Source organism: Lucilia cuprina, chromosome 2, assembly GCF_022045245.1.
Source record: "Lucilia cuprina isolate Lc7/37 chromosome 2, ASM2204524v1, whole genome shotgun sequence".
Taxonomy (NCBI): domain Eukaryota; kingdom Metazoa; phylum Arthropoda; class Insecta; order Diptera; family Calliphoridae; genus Lucilia; species Lucilia cuprina.
In genome coordinates, this window is record NC_060950.1 from 55,571,443 (window position 1) to 55,588,942 (window position 17,500).

The 17,500-nt window shown below is 31.1% G+C and overlaps 3 protein-coding genes across 5 annotated transcripts in view; 1 reads left to right on the forward strand and 2 right to left on the reverse strand.

Moving 5' to 3' along the window:
• The window catches only part of LOC111689945 (alpha-tocopherol transfer protein), an 8,982-nt gene extending 2,493 nt beyond the window's left edge, over nucleotides 1-6,489 (forward strand). Inside the window, exons 1-5 of one of the 2 annotated variants that reach the window (XM_046956351.1) lie at nucleotides 2,276-2,411; nucleotides 4,075-4,310; nucleotides 4,371-4,715; nucleotides 4,780-4,958; nucleotides 6,272-6,489. In XM_046956351.1, coding sequence (XP_046812307.1) covers nucleotides 4,083-4,310; nucleotides 4,371-4,715; nucleotides 4,780-4,958; nucleotides 6,272-6,389 — 870 coding nt within the window. In that variant the 5' untranslated portion in view covers nucleotides 2,276-2,411; nucleotides 4,075-4,082 and the 3' untranslated portion in view covers nucleotides 6,390-6,489. Of the gene's footprint in view, nucleotides 1-2,275; nucleotides 2,412-4,074; nucleotides 4,311-4,370; nucleotides 4,716-4,779; nucleotides 4,959-6,271 lie in introns of those variants that run through there. The other variant, XM_023452409.2, reaches the window with a different exon arrangement.
• LOC111689946 (tektin-4) lies at nucleotides 6,473-8,930 on the reverse strand. Of its 2 annotated transcripts, none has more exons than XM_023452410.2 (6): nucleotides 8,875-8,930; nucleotides 8,217-8,291; nucleotides 7,857-8,131; nucleotides 7,273-7,794; nucleotides 6,994-7,216; nucleotides 6,473-6,934 (listed from the first exon to the last, which is right to left on the reverse strand). In XM_023452410.2, exons 1-6 carry the CDS (start codon nucleotides 8,899-8,901, stop codon nucleotides 6,557-6,559), a joined length of 1,500 nt encoding a protein of 499 aa, XP_023308178.2. In that variant the 5' UTR covers nucleotides 8,902-8,930; the 3' UTR covers nucleotides 6,473-6,556. The 2 variants fall into 2 exon arrangements, with proteins under 2 accessions (XP_023308178.2, XP_046812306.1); XM_046956350.1 differs by lacking the exon at nucleotides 8,875-8,930 and adding an exon at nucleotides 8,774-8,803.
• Nucleotides 8,931-8,959: 29 nt separating this feature from the next.
• On the reverse strand, nucleotides 8,960-10,611 carry LOC111689947 (ciliogenesis-associated TTC17-interacting protein). The gene is made up of 4 exons (XM_023452411.2): nucleotides 10,499-10,611; nucleotides 9,925-10,439; nucleotides 9,658-9,871; nucleotides 8,960-9,602 (listed from the first exon to the last, which is right to left on the reverse strand). Exons 1-4 carry the CDS (start codon nucleotides 10,500-10,502, stop codon nucleotides 9,136-9,138), a joined length of 1,200 nt encoding a protein of 399 aa, XP_023308179.2. The 5' UTR covers nucleotides 10,503-10,611; the 3' UTR covers nucleotides 8,960-9,135.
• Between the last annotated feature and the right edge of the window lie 6,889 nt (nucleotides 10,612-17,500).

A 17,500-nucleotide genomic window follows, 5' to 3' on the forward strand; every position in this document is an offset into this window, starting at 1 on the left:
CGATCGGTATACTTTAAGGTGGGTATTGGACCAATATTTTTGTATGTTACAAACATCAGCACAAACTTATAATACCCTCCCCACTATAGTGGTGTAGGGTATAATGAGAGTTTTCATTACAATTAATTTTATATTAAGGTTGAATAAAATAAACAAATACGATTTTCTGGATTTCAAATGAGAAATTTTATTTTCAATTGATTTTTTTAAATTTCAAATAAAAAATCTCATTTTCAATTGGAATTTTCTAAATTTCAAATAAAAAATCTCATTTTTAACTGTTCTTTTCTGAATTTCAAATGGAATATCTCAATTTCAATTGATGTTTTATAAAATATAAATGAAAATTTTCATTTTCAATTGCTCTTTTCTAAATGTTAAATGAAAAATCCCATTTTCAATTGGAATTTTCTAAATTTTAAATAGAAAATCTCATTTACAATTGAGTTTTTCTGAATTACTGTTGAAAATGGTGTAGTTCAGTTCTAGTTCAATTCGAGATCTATTTAATCAATGCATAGCAATTTATTAAAATAAAATTTTGAAAATCCTTGTGAATTTTTGAAGAGTCCCCCTAATACCAAAGTCCAAATCAGGAATATGTCATCCTAATAAATATTTATATCATGTGATCAAAATTACCAAAAAAAATTAACCAATAATATTTAGAACCCCTTTCCAAATTGCGCATTTTTTTCAAACAATTAGAAACAATCAATTGAAACACAACAACAAATAATAACCTGATTACAAAAAGCTTATCAAATCGAAAAAATATTGAAATATTTGTATTTCTTTTTGCCCCCAAAAGTTTGAATATGATTAACTTAAATGTATAAAATAAAAAAAATTCTAAATGCAGATACAGTAATTGACAAAACAATAGTACTTTAAAAACAATTGTATTAAAATAATAAATTATGTCAAATTATTATTATTAAAATACAATGGATTTAAACAAATGAATAATAAGTATTACAATTGTTGCTTAGTAAAAATTTTGAAATACAAAAAGATTTTTTCCAGATTTATTGGTTTCATACATTTTATTCAAATTGCAGATTATTAGTAAGAAAATACTGAACGTTTCGCGATCATTGATCATAATTGTGAAACAATAAAATAAATATTAAACACGTATAACAAATTCTAAAAATGTATTAACTTTAGGTTATGGATTTGTTTGTAAACATCTATGGTCCTAGTTCTGAGTCAGTTATAGTTTAATTATAGTTCAGTTCTAGTTTGGTGCTAGTTTAGTTCAATTCGGTTGAGTTCAGTTCTAGTTATAGTTCAGTTCTTTTTCAGTTCTAGTTCAGTTCGGTTGAGTTCAGTTCTAGTTTAGTTCTAGTTCAGTTCTAGTTTTGTTCTAGTTTAGTTCTAGTTCAGTTCTAGCTTATTTTTAGTTCAGTGTTAGTTCAGTTCATGTTAACAACTGAACTAGAACTCCAGTTCTAGTTCAGTTCTAGTTCTAGTTCAGTTCAGTTCTAGTTCAGTTCTAGTTCAGTTCTAGTTCAGTTCTAGTTCAGTTCTAGTTCAGTTCTAGTTCAATTCTAGTTCAGTTCTAGTTTAGTTTTAGTTCAGTTCTAGTTATGTTCTAGTTTAGTTCTACTTCTGTTCTAAGTCAGTTCTAGTTCAGATCTAGTTTAGTGTTAGTTCAGTTCTAGTTCAATTCTAGTTCAGTTCTAGTTTAGTTCTAGTTTAGTTCTAGTTCAGTTCTAGTTCAGTTCTAGTTCAGTTCTAGTTCAGTTCTAGTTCAGTTCTAGTTCAGTTCTAGTTCAGTTCTAGTTCAGTTCTAGTTCAGTTCTAGTTCAGTTCTAGTTCAGTTCTAGTTCAGTTCTAGTTCAGTTCTAGTTCAGTTCTAGTTCAGTTCTAGTTCAGTTCTAGTTCAGTTCTAGTTCAGTTCTAGTTCAGTTCTAGTTCAGTTCTAGTTCAGTTCTAGTTCAGTTCTAGTTCAGTTCTAGTTCAGTTCTAGTTCAGTTCTTGTTAAGATCTAGTTTAGTTCTTGTGCAATTCTAGTTCAGTTCTGGTCAGTTCTAGTTCAGCTTCTTCTAGATGAGTTATTGTTCAAAGTTTAGTTCTGATTCATATCTAGTTCAGGTCTAGTTTAGTTCAGCACCTTTTTAATAATTAAGAAGATTAAGTTTGGATCATCAAGTTCTTATATTATATTGTTTTCCACTGTAAATGTTCTTTTGTATATTTAAATATTTCAAATAATAAAAGTACATTAAAGCTTATGAATAGCTCGAGTATATAAATTCTTAATATTAAATTTGAATCAAAACAAATAAGTAGAGCCCAGCGATTAGTAAGAAGTAGAACATTGAATGCAAAGCAGAACGTTATAAAATATTATCATAAATACGAAATAGAACATTTTGCAATACTAAATAAACAAATTATAAATGGTAATTATGTATTTTTTAAATAAATATATATTTTTAAATATTAAGGGACAATTGTATTAAACAATGGAGGGAATGTAGTTTGAATCCTATATTTATTGTTATTAGGTGTCAGTTAAAAAATTTAGTTCAAACTAATATTGTTTAATAAAATCAGTTAATTAAAAATTTAATAAGGTAATTTTATTTTCATATACCCTTGACCTTTTTTTCATATTATATTTTATGATAAGAGGGAATTAAAAGCGTTTCAAATATTTTTAGCAGGGTAACCCAAAGTGATTTCTTATGATTAAGTATAAATAGATTATAAAAAGTTTTGAATATTAGAAATCGATAGAAGTACTTAGATTGAAATTTTAATTGAGTTTTGATTTAGTAAAGTCGCAATGATTAATAAAATTACTCTGTAATGTGCATGTTAAAATAGCAGAATACGTTTTGTACAATCAATGTCAGTGTCATGTTTGTTTTGTTTGCGGTCAGCTGTTAATGCTTGTTGTCTAGTGTGAAATATTTTTGAAACAACTTACAATCTGGATTACCTTGTGGACATTTTTACACTTTGTTTTTGCTTTTAAAGTTTCTTTTATAGATAATTATTGTATAACAACTACAAGGATATAATCTCAGACTATAGTCCATGACTAGATTATAGACTAGACTATAGTGCAGACTATAGATAAGGGTATAGTCCAAAGTGCAGTTTGGACTAGACTATAGTTCAGAATGTGGATAAACTACTAAAATAAACAATAGTCCCGTTTATACTAGACTATAGTTTAGGCTATAGTCTAGAATATAGACAGAATATAGACTGAATTATAGACTAAACTATAGTGCATACTATAGACTAGAGCATAGTCTAAAGTAAATATCGAACTATAAAGTACAAAAATAAAATATAGTTCAGAATAAACTAGACTATAGTTCAGACTACAGGCTACATGGTGGTCAAGACTATAGGCTACACCACTGTCAAGACTATAGGCTACACTATGGTCCAGACTATAGACTAAATTATAGTTCAGACTATAGACTATACTATAATCCAAGATACAGATTGGAATATAGTGCAGACTATATACTAGACAATTATTTAGGGGTGGTCAAGAGTATGGACTAAAAAACTATAGTCCATAATATAGACTAGACTACAATTACGGAAATAGATTAGACTACAGTTCAGACTATACACTATTCTACAAAATATTAGACTACAATCCATACTATAGACTAGACTATAGTCCAAACTATTGACTAGACTACAGTCCAGACTGTAGACTAGAATAAAGACTAGACCACTGTCCAGACTATAGAATAAACTATACTTATAGACTAGATTATAGTGCAGACTATATACTAGACAATAATGTAGACTATAGATTGTCCACATTTAAGGCTATTTCAACACTATATAGAAGACTACAGTACAAACTACACTTCCGACTATAGCCTAGACCACCGTCTAGGACATAGACTAGACTATAGTCCAGAATATAGACTAGACTATAGTCCAGAACTATAAACAAGACTACTATTGTCAAATAGTCCAGACTTTAATAAATATTATACAGTAGACTTTGTTCCAGACTATATAGTAGACTGTAGTACAGACTAATAATGTTAAAGTATCTAATAATAAAGCGTAAATTTTTCTTTTTAGTTTACAAAATGCCCTCCATAGAATATAACCTTAATTTAACTGAAGAACTACCAGAGGACATCAAGAAAGTGGCCATAGAAAATGGTGAATGTGAACTAACTAAAAAACAAATGATTGCTGAATTCCGAAATTATATACAAGAACATGATCGCTGTCAGCCACATAGAACCGATGATGAGTACTTAATAAAATTTCTCAGGGCCCGCTATTGGAAAATTGAACCCAGTTATAAATTGGTAAGGAAAACTTAGCTCATATTTACTATTCCTTTCTATTAACAAAAACTTCTTTTAAAGTTGTGCCATTATTATAAATTTCGCGAACAAAATAAATCCTATTATGAAAAAGTACGACCCGTTGAATTGAAATTTATAAATGAAGCTAATATATTAACAGTAACACCGTACCGGGATCAAAAAGGTCATCGCATAATAATCTATCGCTTTGGCAAGTGGAAAACCAATGAGGTTCATATTGATGATATATTTCGTGCATCGGTATGTCTTTTAGAGATGGGTTCTATGGAGCCTATCGGTCAAGTTATGGGTGGTGTGGGTATTTTTGATTTGAAAGATTTTACCTTGGGTCATGTGCTACATTTGAGTCCTAGTGTTGCTCAGAAAATGATAGCCATGTTGGTGGTGAGTGTATTTTAATATAAATAATGTAGAATTGTTTTTTTTTTAATATTCTTTCTCGTTTTAGACCTCAATGCCTATACGTACCTCTGCTTTACATATTGTTAATCAAAATTGGGTGTTCAATACGGCTTTTAATATATTTAAGCCATTTTTGGATTCCTCAATGAAAGAAAATTTATTTATACATGGTTCGGATATGTCTTCGCTGCATAAACATATTAGTCCTGAATATTTACCAAAGAGGTGAGTGAAGGTGAACTTTCAAGGACATATCGAAAACGTTTGATATAATGGTTTATAGTCTAATATATGGCCTTAACTAAGTCTAGTTTATAGTCTGTATCATTATCTAGTCTACTGTTTGGACTATAGTCTAATCTATAGCCTAGTTAATGGTCTGGAATGTAGACTTAACTATAGTAAGCACTATTGTGTAGTCTATAGTGTGGACTTGTGTCTTGTGTATAGTCTGGACTATAGTCTTGTCTATAGTCTGGACTAAAGTCTTGTCTATAGGCTGTACTATAGTGATGTCTATAGTCTGGACTATTGTCTCGTCTATAGTCTGGACTATAGTCATGTCTATAGCCTGAATTATAGTCTTGTCTATAGTCTGGACTATAGTCTGGACTATAGTCTGGACAAAAGCCTTGTCTATAGTTTGGACTATAGTGTTGTCTTTAATCTGGACAATAATGTTGTCTATAGTGTGGACTATAGTCTTGTGTATAGTCTGTACAATAGTCTTGACTATAATCTGGAATAAAGTGTAGTCTATAGACTGTACTGAGGTCTAGTCTATAGTCTGGACTATAGTCTTGTTTATAGTGTATAGTATAGTCTTATCTATAGTCTGGACTGTAGTCTTGTCTGGCCTATTGTCTTGTCTATAGTTGTTTCTGGACTATTGTCTTGTCTGTAGTCTGGATTATAATCTTGTCTATACTCTGGACTACAGACTTGTTTATAGTGTAGAATATAGTCTTATTTATAGTCTGTACTATAGTATTATCTATAGTCTTGACTATAGTCTAGTCTATAGTCTAGAGTAAAGTCTTTTCTATAGTCTGGATTATAGTCTTGTCTGTTGTCGTATCTACAGTCAGGACTACAGTCTTATCTATAGTCTGTACTATAGTATTATCTATAGTCTTGACTATAGTCTAGTATATAGTCTAGAGTAAAGTCTTTTCTATAGTCTGGATTATAGTCTTGTCTATAGGCAAGGCTATAGTCTGTACTAAGGTCTAGTATAAAGTCTTGTATATAGTCTAATCTATAGTCTAGTTTATAGTCTGTGATATAGTCTAAACTATTGTCGGGACTAAAGTCTAAACTATAGTCTAGTCTGTAATCTATAGTTGGAACTATGGTCTAGTCTATAATATGGACTATAGTCTAATCTACAGTTTAGTCTATAGTTCAGCTCGTAGTCTGGATTATAGCCTACTCTGTATTCTGGACTACTATTGCCTAGTTTACTATTGTCCAGTTTATAATCTGGACTAAAGTCTAATTTGTATTCTTGACTTTAATATAAATTTTATTTATTACAGATATGGCGGCATTCATGAGGACTACCCTGGAGATATGTGGTTCGAAACTCTTAGTAAAAATAAGACATTACTAAAGGAACTAGAACAACTGGGCTACGTTTTTGATGAGATAAACTAAAGGAAGACCATTCACATTTTAATTGTCCATAGAACTGAGTTAAGTTTTTTAATTAGATTTTTAAGTTGATAAAATTTAATAAATTTTAATAAAACTCAAACCCAGGCATTTATTTCCAAAAAGAGATGCAAAGTTCTTTTTTAAACAATATTTCTTCTCGATTCAAATTAAACACTAGCAAAACCACTTAAAGCACTGGCCGAAGGATAGTGAGATCTCAAAAGCATACAACGTTCCCGATCCAACCATAGAGTGCGACGTTTAAGCATTATTTCGCGTTCCAAAGTGCTGCGTGTTTGCATAAGTTGATTTTTAACATTTTCCGCCTCGTCCAGTTCTTGCAGCATGGCACTGACACCACTCTGTATGATGGCAACCTCGTCTATAAGATTTTGTTGGGCCGAGTCACGACAATTTTCCACATTCGGACGATAACTGCGATTATCCATACGGGTTTGGGCCACCTTCATGCCTGCATCAAAATTACGTATTACACGATGTAGTTTATCGATACGGGTCTCAGTATCGGCCAGATTTTGAAGACACTATTTGTATTAAAAAGATATTGAGAAAAAAAATAGAAATATATATACGTTTTTCATACTTGTCTCAGATCATTTTCAAAACGTTGCAAGTTTTCTTGGGTACAATTAATGCGAGCTACAAAGGCCTTTTCTACCACATCAGCTTGACCGCGTATATCTCGAGCAGCATTCATTAATATGGCATTTAAGGTGTGTCTTAATTTAAGAGACTTTTGACGACAGGTCTCACATTCCTCTAATGTCTCTTTGCTAAAATGCTCCCAATACTGTTCCGAGGCTTGTCTAACATGAACTGGTTAATAAAGTTAAAATATTTAATTTAAAAAACAACAACTTACTCTGCTGGTTGTCGCACAGCCCCTGGTCTAAACATTATAGTTTTCGAACGATTGTTAAGACCCACGTTTACTGCATCTATTTCATAGGATTCCTTTTTGTCACTCCAGTCATATTCCAAACGCTGGCGAGCAGTACGATTCTCTACCTGTTGCTGTTCAAAATCTTCCAAAGTTTTCTTTAGTTGCTGACGAATTTCCGCTATTAAAGCCAATTCATTGATCAACTCTTCTTCGGGAACATCTCTTACTAATTCCGTGTCTGGTCTACCGCAACGCTTATCTATACATTCCTTAACTATGGATTCAGGTACTCCCAGTATCACCAGAGATTTTTTAAGTCTCACTCTCTCCTCCTCTAAAGTACTAATTTCATCTTGCATGGCTTTAATGGCCGCCTCCAAGGTATTCTTCCATTTGCCTATTAATTGAGCCCGTTGTCGCATATTCTCGGTGGTCTCTGTTTGGGTCTTTTCCACTAGGGAGTTAATACGCATAAGAGAAGTTTTGCAACTATATTGATTTCTAAAATGAATGAGAGTCTATTCAGTTTTAATCCTTTGAAGTATTAATTTTGTTTAACTTACTTTAAAGTTCTATCAAAAACTTGATTAGTATGTTTAACGGTCTCCAAATTTTTAGCCCTCCATTCATTGGGACTAAATCTTGTTATAGAATAACGATCCACTACCGGTCTTGTACCGGTCAAACCGGCCATGGGACTCCAATCAACTTTTCCTGTAGCCCAGGGACCAATAGGTCCCATGGGCTGTAAATTATCCTTTTTAGGTAGTTGATCTTCGGCTTGTGGTAAATAACAAGGAGGATTATTGAAATCATCAGCATGGGGATCAATAGCCGTCTATATAAAGAATGTAAAAAGGAGTATAGTTATGACTTCCAGAATTTGGTTCTTTGTGAATTGATAAGGATTTTTTAAAACTTACTGCAAACTTTTCTAATTTTTGCTCCTCATTATGGGGAATTTGAAAATCTCCGCCTTCGGCAGGAGGAATTTCTTCCTAGAAATGAAATAATTCTCTGACTCTAAGATAAATATTTTAAAGTTTTTTAAATGTAGAAGTTATTCTTTGATAGATAGATAGATAGATAGATAGATAGATAGATAGATAGATAGATATATAGATAGATAGATAGATAGATAGATAGATAGATAGATAGATAGATAGATAGATAGATATATATTAGTTAGTTAGTTAGTTAGTTAGTTAGTTAGATAGTTAGTTAGTTAGTTAGTTAGTTAGTTAGTTAGTTAGTTAGTTAGTTAGTTAGTTAGTTAGTTAGTTAGATAGATAGATAGATAGATAGATAGTTAGTTAGTTAGTTAGTTAGATAGTTAGTTAGTTAGTTAGTTAGTTAGTTAGTTAGTTAGTTAGTTAGTTAGTTAGTTAGATAGTTAATTAGTTTGTTAGGTAGGTGGGTAGGTAGATTGGTAGGTAGTAAATACAGCCAAAGAAATACACATTGGGCTAGATGGCTTTACCTCCAAAGTTGTCATAATCTTATTTATTTCAGAAACGTGAATTAATTTTTTGGACCCATAAATTTTATTTTCTAGTTGTCCGATTAATATTTAAAACTTACCACTGGTTCGGGTTTGTTTAATGACATTTTAATATCGGATAAATAATTTTAGCAAAATAGATTTTTTTTAAAAATATATAGAATATTAAAATCACAAAATGAAAATTTATTCAAAAAATGTATAAACACAATTTTCCGTTTCAGTTTTTTTAACACTATTGAAGAAAACAGTTATTTTGACAGAATCAACAAAACCGAAATGGTTGCCAAGTTGTTCACAAGCGATACTTTGGTAACTATAACAGAGTTGCTAACAAGCATTTAGTGACGTTTTGTTGGTTTCTTAAATTTTTGAAAATATCTCACGCTAAACTCCAATATATTACGTGGTTTATATTTCAAAACATTCAAAACATAGTCATGCAAGAAATCCGACAATTCGGGATGTTTCTCAAAGTACTCTATGGCATTTTCATAAGTCAATTTCTTTTTTAAACGATATTGATCTAATAATTGATTATGACTGCGCCACATTAATTCCAGTTTAGGAACAATTGTTTCTTCTTTGGGTGTAAAGCCTTTGGTTTCGTGTATAAGATAATTGAAATTATGCCAATAATGTAGAATCATTTTGCCATTGGCGGTATAATAAGTTTCGGACACTTCTTGGGGATAGTTGTTAAAGTATTGGGTGTTAGTAACGTGTATTGCATATTTGAAATTGCGATGAAACATTTTGATTTGTTTACGCTCCTCACGTATGGTCAATTGGCAGCGTATAATTTTGCCTGCAAGTAAAAATTATTTATAACTTAAGTTTCTTTAGAATTTCCTTTGGTTTACCTATTAAATTCATGGAGAAATAATGAAAATCACCACGAAAATTATTAATAATTAAATAGCGCATTAATAGCAAGACACCACCATCTAAAATGAAGACATCATCACGACCTTTGACATTAATAACCGCTTTGAAACGTTGATTGTCATTATTGATTTTTATTTCACGTTTGGTTATTAATTTATCCTCTATAATGCGGGCATTTAAGGTTTTTTCCTAGAATAAATTATTTATATCGTAGAAGCAGATATATTTCTTTTATTACTTACTATCTTAGCATTTTCCACAAAATCATATTCTTTTCTCTTCTCACATATCAAATTCAATTTATCATCATATTTTCCCCTAACCGAGTGACCACAATTATATTTTCCTTTACCCTTTAGCATTTTACTTTTACCATATACCACATAGCCATCATAACTTTCTTCTACTTTCAATTTAAATTCGCCCAATTCTTCCAGTTCACTTTCGAGAAATATTTTAGAGTCTTCATTCAGTTTGCAACCATTATCTTTTAATTTCGATATATACAACTGTTCCTCGAAGATAATCGCCTGTTTATCGTTTAACAAGTCCTTGGCCGGTACTTGAAATTTTAAATTTCGTAACAGTTCTTGTGACGGTTCTATGCGATCTAATATAGCCGAGAATATACTATCCAAACTGATTTCATCTTCTGGTTTTAATTTGAATTTCTTTTGACAGGGCAACAGCTCGAAGGCTTCTTCGGGCAAGGGGTTTTCTATATCTTCTATATTGTATTTTTTAAGTATATTAAGATCTATTGGAGTTGTAAAAATTAGATATTTCAAGGCCCTACATATTCTTAAAATAATTTACCCATTTTTAGTGCGAAGTAAGTTTTACGCAAATAAATTTTGAAATATTCTGACAATTTGTCAGAATTATAAAAATTTTGAAATTGTAATGTTGTAAAATTGAATAAGTACAGTATGTTTTATAGCTATATTTGAATAACGTTTTAAGGGAGTCCGCTTTTTAGTGCTGTTATTCAGATAACTTTTAAACCTGTCACCCTGTTTTAAACAAGACTTGTTAAGTTTTCGAAATTTCTGGTCGATTCGAAAGTTACAGAACACAGGTACTGGTTTAACTTAAATAAAATGTGCAGAAATTGTCTAATAACAGTGTCAACTTACAAATTTTGTTTTGCAATTTTGTTAGTAATGCTTTTTCTAATAACGTTGCGAAAGAAAAATTGTAAGTTCGGACGATTGTTAGGCATTTTCTGAACATTTTACTGACAATGTTGTAAGATCTGACAATCGTGTATCACGGCTTTAAGTTTAGAAGTGAAAACTCAGATAGTTTTAATTTAAGTGCTCAATGTAAGAAATATGTGGGTAAGATATATCTTTAAGATTTATTGAGTATCTTTCTATAGTTATTAGCCATCAATATCTCCTACTAGATGGTTTAGGTTCAAAAGGGTTATACACCATAAAATATGATTATTTTTTTTTTCTTGGACCAGCACTCAGGGTATGACCCCTACTAATGCAGTGCATTGTGCTGGATCTAGGAAAATAGGTTGTGGGAGGGAGAAAAGAGGGAGTAGTGTTTGTATACATTTGATTAAAAAGTTTTAACATCGAAAGTGGCGGGGAATACTTCTGCAGGAAGTTTGTTCTACATACAAACAGTGCGGCTGTAGAATGAATTTTCCCTGTAATGTGTTGAGCTGTCCACTGGCCAATCGACCACAAATGGATGTGTTCCTGAAGACAGTCGTTCCCCAATTTCAGAGGAACAAATTCCATTATAGTATCGATAGAACTGTGTAATACACCCCACATTGCGATGGTGCTCCAGTGAATCAATAGAGTTAGATACCCAACTGTCACCGATAAATACTTACGCTCTTTCTTGTACGCGGTCGAGTAGCTTCAAAATATACTTCGAAGCTCCGGCCTATACATGGGAGTAGTATTCCATTTTCGGTTAGATATAAGTTGTGTAAATAGTGAGAAGATCAGATGGAGTGAAGTATGTCTGATACCGTTTTAAGAAACTGAGACACTTGAATCCTTCTTTTGACGCTTGAAAAATGTATTTAGTCCAGCGAACATCGCACTGAATTTTCATGCCCAGAACATCAAGATTTTCTGATTCATTAATATTTACACCAACCATAAACATAGATGGACTAACATTATCTGCCATACGTCTATATGCTAAAAAACAACATTGAGTCTTGCGGGCGTTAAAACTGACATTGTTTACACGATCCCATTTAGAGATATTTATCAAGTTGTGAACCTTTATTTGGCCTATATTTGAATAAATAGAAATGGCAGATATTGCTGTCATCGACAAAAGAGTAGATAGAGTTGGAAGTTTGACATAGAAGGTCATTTATGGATATAAGAAATAGGGTAGGAGAAAGAACGGAGACTTGCGGTACCCCTGAATTAATCCTGAAATCGTTTGATGAGAAGATGATAGGGAAAGAGAGAGAGAATATTTTTGTTTCCCTAAAAGGGCCAGTCGAATTTCATTGACAAAACCTAGTAAACTGCAAGGATCAAGACCCGTAATATTCCCCATTTCGCCATGGAACCTATTCCTAACTGAGCGGTGCCGCTCACAAACATTCTCATAATGCCCCTATGAACATTTCTATAATCTAGAAATCGCTAGAATCTCTGCTTGAGACGAATCTACATTCATCAGAGAGTCTGAAGGACCATTAGTTTAGTAATATTTAATTTCATAGTGCATCTGTTAAGCATTCCTAGTTCATCATTGAAATTTATCCATTTGAAAGCTTCAGTTGATCGCCGATCTTTCTATCCTTTTCTGATTTTCATCTTATACAGGTCGTTTGTAGATAACTAGCATTGTCATTGCGAAATTACTACCCGACCAAGTTAGAAAGAGCCAAAGAATCCGCTCAACGGATTCTGTGATGGCGAATATAAGGAACACGTGACCATCACTTTGTCCCGCTAGGATGATGAACTAAACATCCATACGAATGTTAAAAATCCATACATTTGATCATTTGATTGTACAAGGTACTGTTCTGCCCTTATTACCTTGCAGGTATACCATGACTAGTGGCACACTCTACTACTGTTACTAAATGTTAATAAACCCATCTATGTCGCTTGTCAGCGCCATAAGGCGAACTCTTACAATAGTCCTTTGAAATAGGTGATCGTTGTCTACCACAGTTTGGCGATCATACGGAGTTCCATTGGCAGCATTCTAGTTAATCGTGTCTAGAAGTAATTTTGTTTGGAAGGTTTAGATCATTTTGAATCTTCCTCCGTTATATATTTTTTCTCAACTGCCCGGTCTTGTCTTCAGATTAAGGAGAGGTATTAATCATGGTTTTTAGCGGTAGTAGAGTATTATGATCGTTGCTCACATTATTTATTTTCAAATTGTTATTCCATAGTTTTTGATCCAACAAGTAAGCTGTTGTCCAACCCATTTTGCGACACCAGAGTGGATCTGTTATCGACTAAACTTCATTTACCATTTACCATTTACCACTAATTGTTGGCATTGCTACAAATCATCTAAACTTTACATTTGGAGAGTGGGATAATGGTAAAAGGAAGGGATTAAGGAGGGATGGTTTACAATTGGTTATGAAGGTTTTAAAGTTCAGCATCTCAAGAGTAGACCCTACTGTTGAATCTATTAGTTGCATAGAGAACTACAGTCAATACTAAAAAAACACATAGCGTAACATTTGTTATGCAGGATTATTTTGTTAGTTATAGAATTTTACCTTTAATTTTCTTAAACCTTAAACTTTTCCACACTCTTCCTAAAATATGACATCTTCATCAGGGGAGTTGCTTTAAATACTCATTTACTAAATGGTCATGATTACTAAATAGATTTCCATGAAACACATTTCCCCTTCAGACACTAAATAAACATAAAAACAATAAATAGGGTATAGAAATTATTCAATGATCAGATCAACGCAATTGTTAACGATAACTTGTGATTAATAGCTCTAATATATCAAAACAAACTTCGCTCATTCTATAGCATCCTTAAATGTATTATTTGCAATAAAAAAAAGATGTTGGGCTGGCCATGCAAAGAAAGGGTGTTTTATTAGACTAGAAGAATGTCATTTGACTTCTTCACACCTTGATTTAGGGGATTGAAAAAGAAAACATAACTGGGGTGTGGAATTACATAAGCAAACAAACAAAAAGGATACAAAAGAAAACAAACAGCATTTGTAATGTCAAAACAATATTTTATATATTGAAAGGATATTGTGTTACTTACAATGTTCCTCATTTATTTTCAAAACTAAACATATATTGACTTGTTTAAACGGTCCACAAACTAACCCTTATGTAGTCGTTATTGGTTTCTTGAAAGCAAAGCAGGAATACACAAACTTTCACCTTTTAATGGCTTCAAAAATGTTCATGCATTTCGAACAACTTTTAAAATTGCTTTTAAACTAAAGTTTGGGAACTACTGATCTCTATACATAAATATGTTTGCGAACAGTTTCCCTGTCTGCCAGTTGACTCAATTTGTTCTAAAATGTTTGCCAGTATGTTTACATTTAGGCCACATTATTTATTTGCGAGATTTCGGCCGGCAGATTAGTAGAAATGTTGTTTTCTCAATGAAAACTTAGTTTGTCCGAACCTTTATGTCCTTTTCTTTTTGGTCAAAGATAAATAACACAATGTTTCTTTATAAATTGTACGTATTTTTGGAGACTTTCAATTTGGCGTCAATGTTTGCTTTTCTTCAAATTCGTTTTACAATCTCAATATCATATCATTGTTTTTAATAAATTAAAGAAATACATATATATTTCATTTGTACATTACAAATTCATTTGTATGTTGCTTTTTATTTAAATAGAACAATTTGTCGTCCATTAATTAATCGATGGACATTATTTATTGGTTGACTTGAAACGAAATGTCCGAAATATGTATTTTGAAATTACTTAACTTTATTAAAAAATTACTAAGTTATTTACATTTACTGATTAAATTTGAAAAGAGCATGTTTTATTAGATGAATAAATTGAAAATATTGCATATTTTTAGGATTGTATTCAATTAATGGCAATAAAATGTGGTCATCATATGCCTTAGTTTTAGAAAACCGTAATTTTTTCAAAATGTTTTGACATTTGACATAGATAGGTAGATAGATAGATAGATAAATAGAAAGATAGATAGATAGATAGATAGATAGATAGATAGATAGATAGATAGATAGATAGATAGATAGATAGATAGATAGATATATAGATAGATAGATAGATAGATAGATAGATAGATAGATAGATAGATAGATAGATAGATAGATAGATAGATAGATAGATAGAAAAATAGATAGATAGATAGATAGATAGGTAGATAGATAGATAGATAGATAGATAGATAGATAGATAGATAGATAGATAGATAGATAGATAGATAGATAGAAAAATAGATAGATAGATAGATAGATAGATAGATAGATAGATAGATAGATAGATAGATAGATAGATAGATAGATAGATAGAAAAATAGATAAAATGGATAATAGATAGATAGATAGATAGATAGATAGATAGATAGATAGATAGATAGATAGATAGATAGATAGATAGATAGATAGATAGATAGATAGATAGATAGATAGATAGATAGATAGATAGATAAATAGAAAATAGATAGATAGATAGATAGATAGATAGATAGATAGATAGATAGATAGATAGATAGATAGATAGATAGATAGATAGATAGATAGATAGATAAATAGATAGATAGATAAATAGATAGATAGCTAGATAGAAAGAAAGATAGATAGATAGATAGATAGATAGATAGATAGATAGATAGATAGATAGATAGATAGATAGGTAGATAGATAGATAGATAGATAGATAGATAGATAGATAGATTGATAGATAGATAGATAGATAGATAGATAGATAGATAGATAGATAGATAGATAGATAGATAGATAGATAGATAGATAGATAGATATAGATAGATAGATAGATAGATAGATAGATAGATAGATAGATAGATAGATAGATAGATAGATAGATATATAATATATATAGATAGATAGATAGATAGATAGATAGATAGATAGATAGATAGATAGATAGATAGATAGATAGATATAGATAGATAGATAGATAGATAGATAGATAGATAGATAGATAGATAGATAGATAGATAGATAGATAGATAGATAGATAGATAGATAGATAGATAGATAGATAGATAGATAGATAGATAGATAGATAGATAGATAGATAGATAGATAGATAGATAGATAGATAGATAGATAGATAGATAGATAGATAAATAGATAGATAGATAGATAGATAGATAGATAGATAGATAGATAGATAGACAGTTAGTTAGTTAGTTAATTAGTTAGTTAGTTAGTTAGTTAGTTAATTTGTTAGTTAGTTAGTTAGTTAATTAGTTAGTTAGTTAGTTAATTTGTTAGTTAGTTAGTTAGTTAATTAGTTAGTTAGTTAGTTCATTAGTTACCTAAACCAATCTTTCTTTTGATGCTCATTCGCTGAATTACCGATTCTGACATATAACAATAAGACCTTCTCGACCTTATCGACCCAGTCGGTTCTAGTTCAAATCTACGAATTGTACAAAAATCCTTCGATTAAGAAAAATTTAAATTTTTAAATTGTTTATTGCTCCACATGAATAAAACTTTAAAATTAATATAAATGTGTATTCAAATTCATTAAATGGGATAAACAATTCTCAACAATTTGTCATCTGATTCTGAATACACATGCATGTACACATAAACATACATGTGCGTACTTCTTAAATCCAACATATCTAAACGTAAGTACTACTATTTTACATTATATTCCATATACAGTATTAACGGAAACATAAAAACCTTTATGCACTTCTCACTTTGCCTGATAGTGGTACCCACTCTAGTGGGTACTGTACTTCAAAGAGTTATTATTATTCAATTATTATTTTCCAAATACCGAACAGGTTATCTAAGGGATTTAAGTCTATAGATTTCGCTGGACTATCTAAAACTTGAACGCTAATAAACGGCAACTAGGCTTGTCTTAAACAAGTAAATGGCAACATTACTATGCTGAAAAATCTGTGTAGCTTAGCTTACGAACAATACTGTATGTGCAAACAATTGATTGATGACAATGTTGACGATGATATGCGGGATTTTAAAAATCAATTGAAATTCAATCATAATAATCTGCATCAATTGAGGTCGTTTTACTAATTCCACATCTTATCGAGGAAAGAATGTGAGTGAGTGAGCATTTGAGTAAATATTTACCACACATTGATGACAATCAATTGTAATCGATAACAATTCTGTAATGTAAATAAAATAAAATAACGTAAGATATATAACGTAAATAGCGGTTTTGTTCAGCGTAATTGCTGGGAGAGAGGGGGTGAAAAGTTTTTTTTTTTTGTAATCTGTGATTATCTGCATTTGAATATTGTTGCATGTATTTACATCTAAACAATTCTAATATTTTCTAATATTTTATCCATCTACTTATTTATTTGATTGTTCAAGTTGGCGGTTATATTTGCTCCGTTACTAATCTTTAACATTTCTACCCCCAGCAATGAGCTCTGCCTCATCAACAGCAGGAATAATACATATTCAACGTTGTCTATTAGTGTTCATTTGTTCGTTAGATAATTCCTGTATTCTTTTTGCTTTATTTGTCTTTCGTTGTTTTCCTAAATGAGCATCGTATTCGTTATTATTTGAATTTTGCTAGAGAGTTTAATGAAAACTTTAGTGAAGCTATAAGAGATAACCCAATACAAAGATGAACGAAAA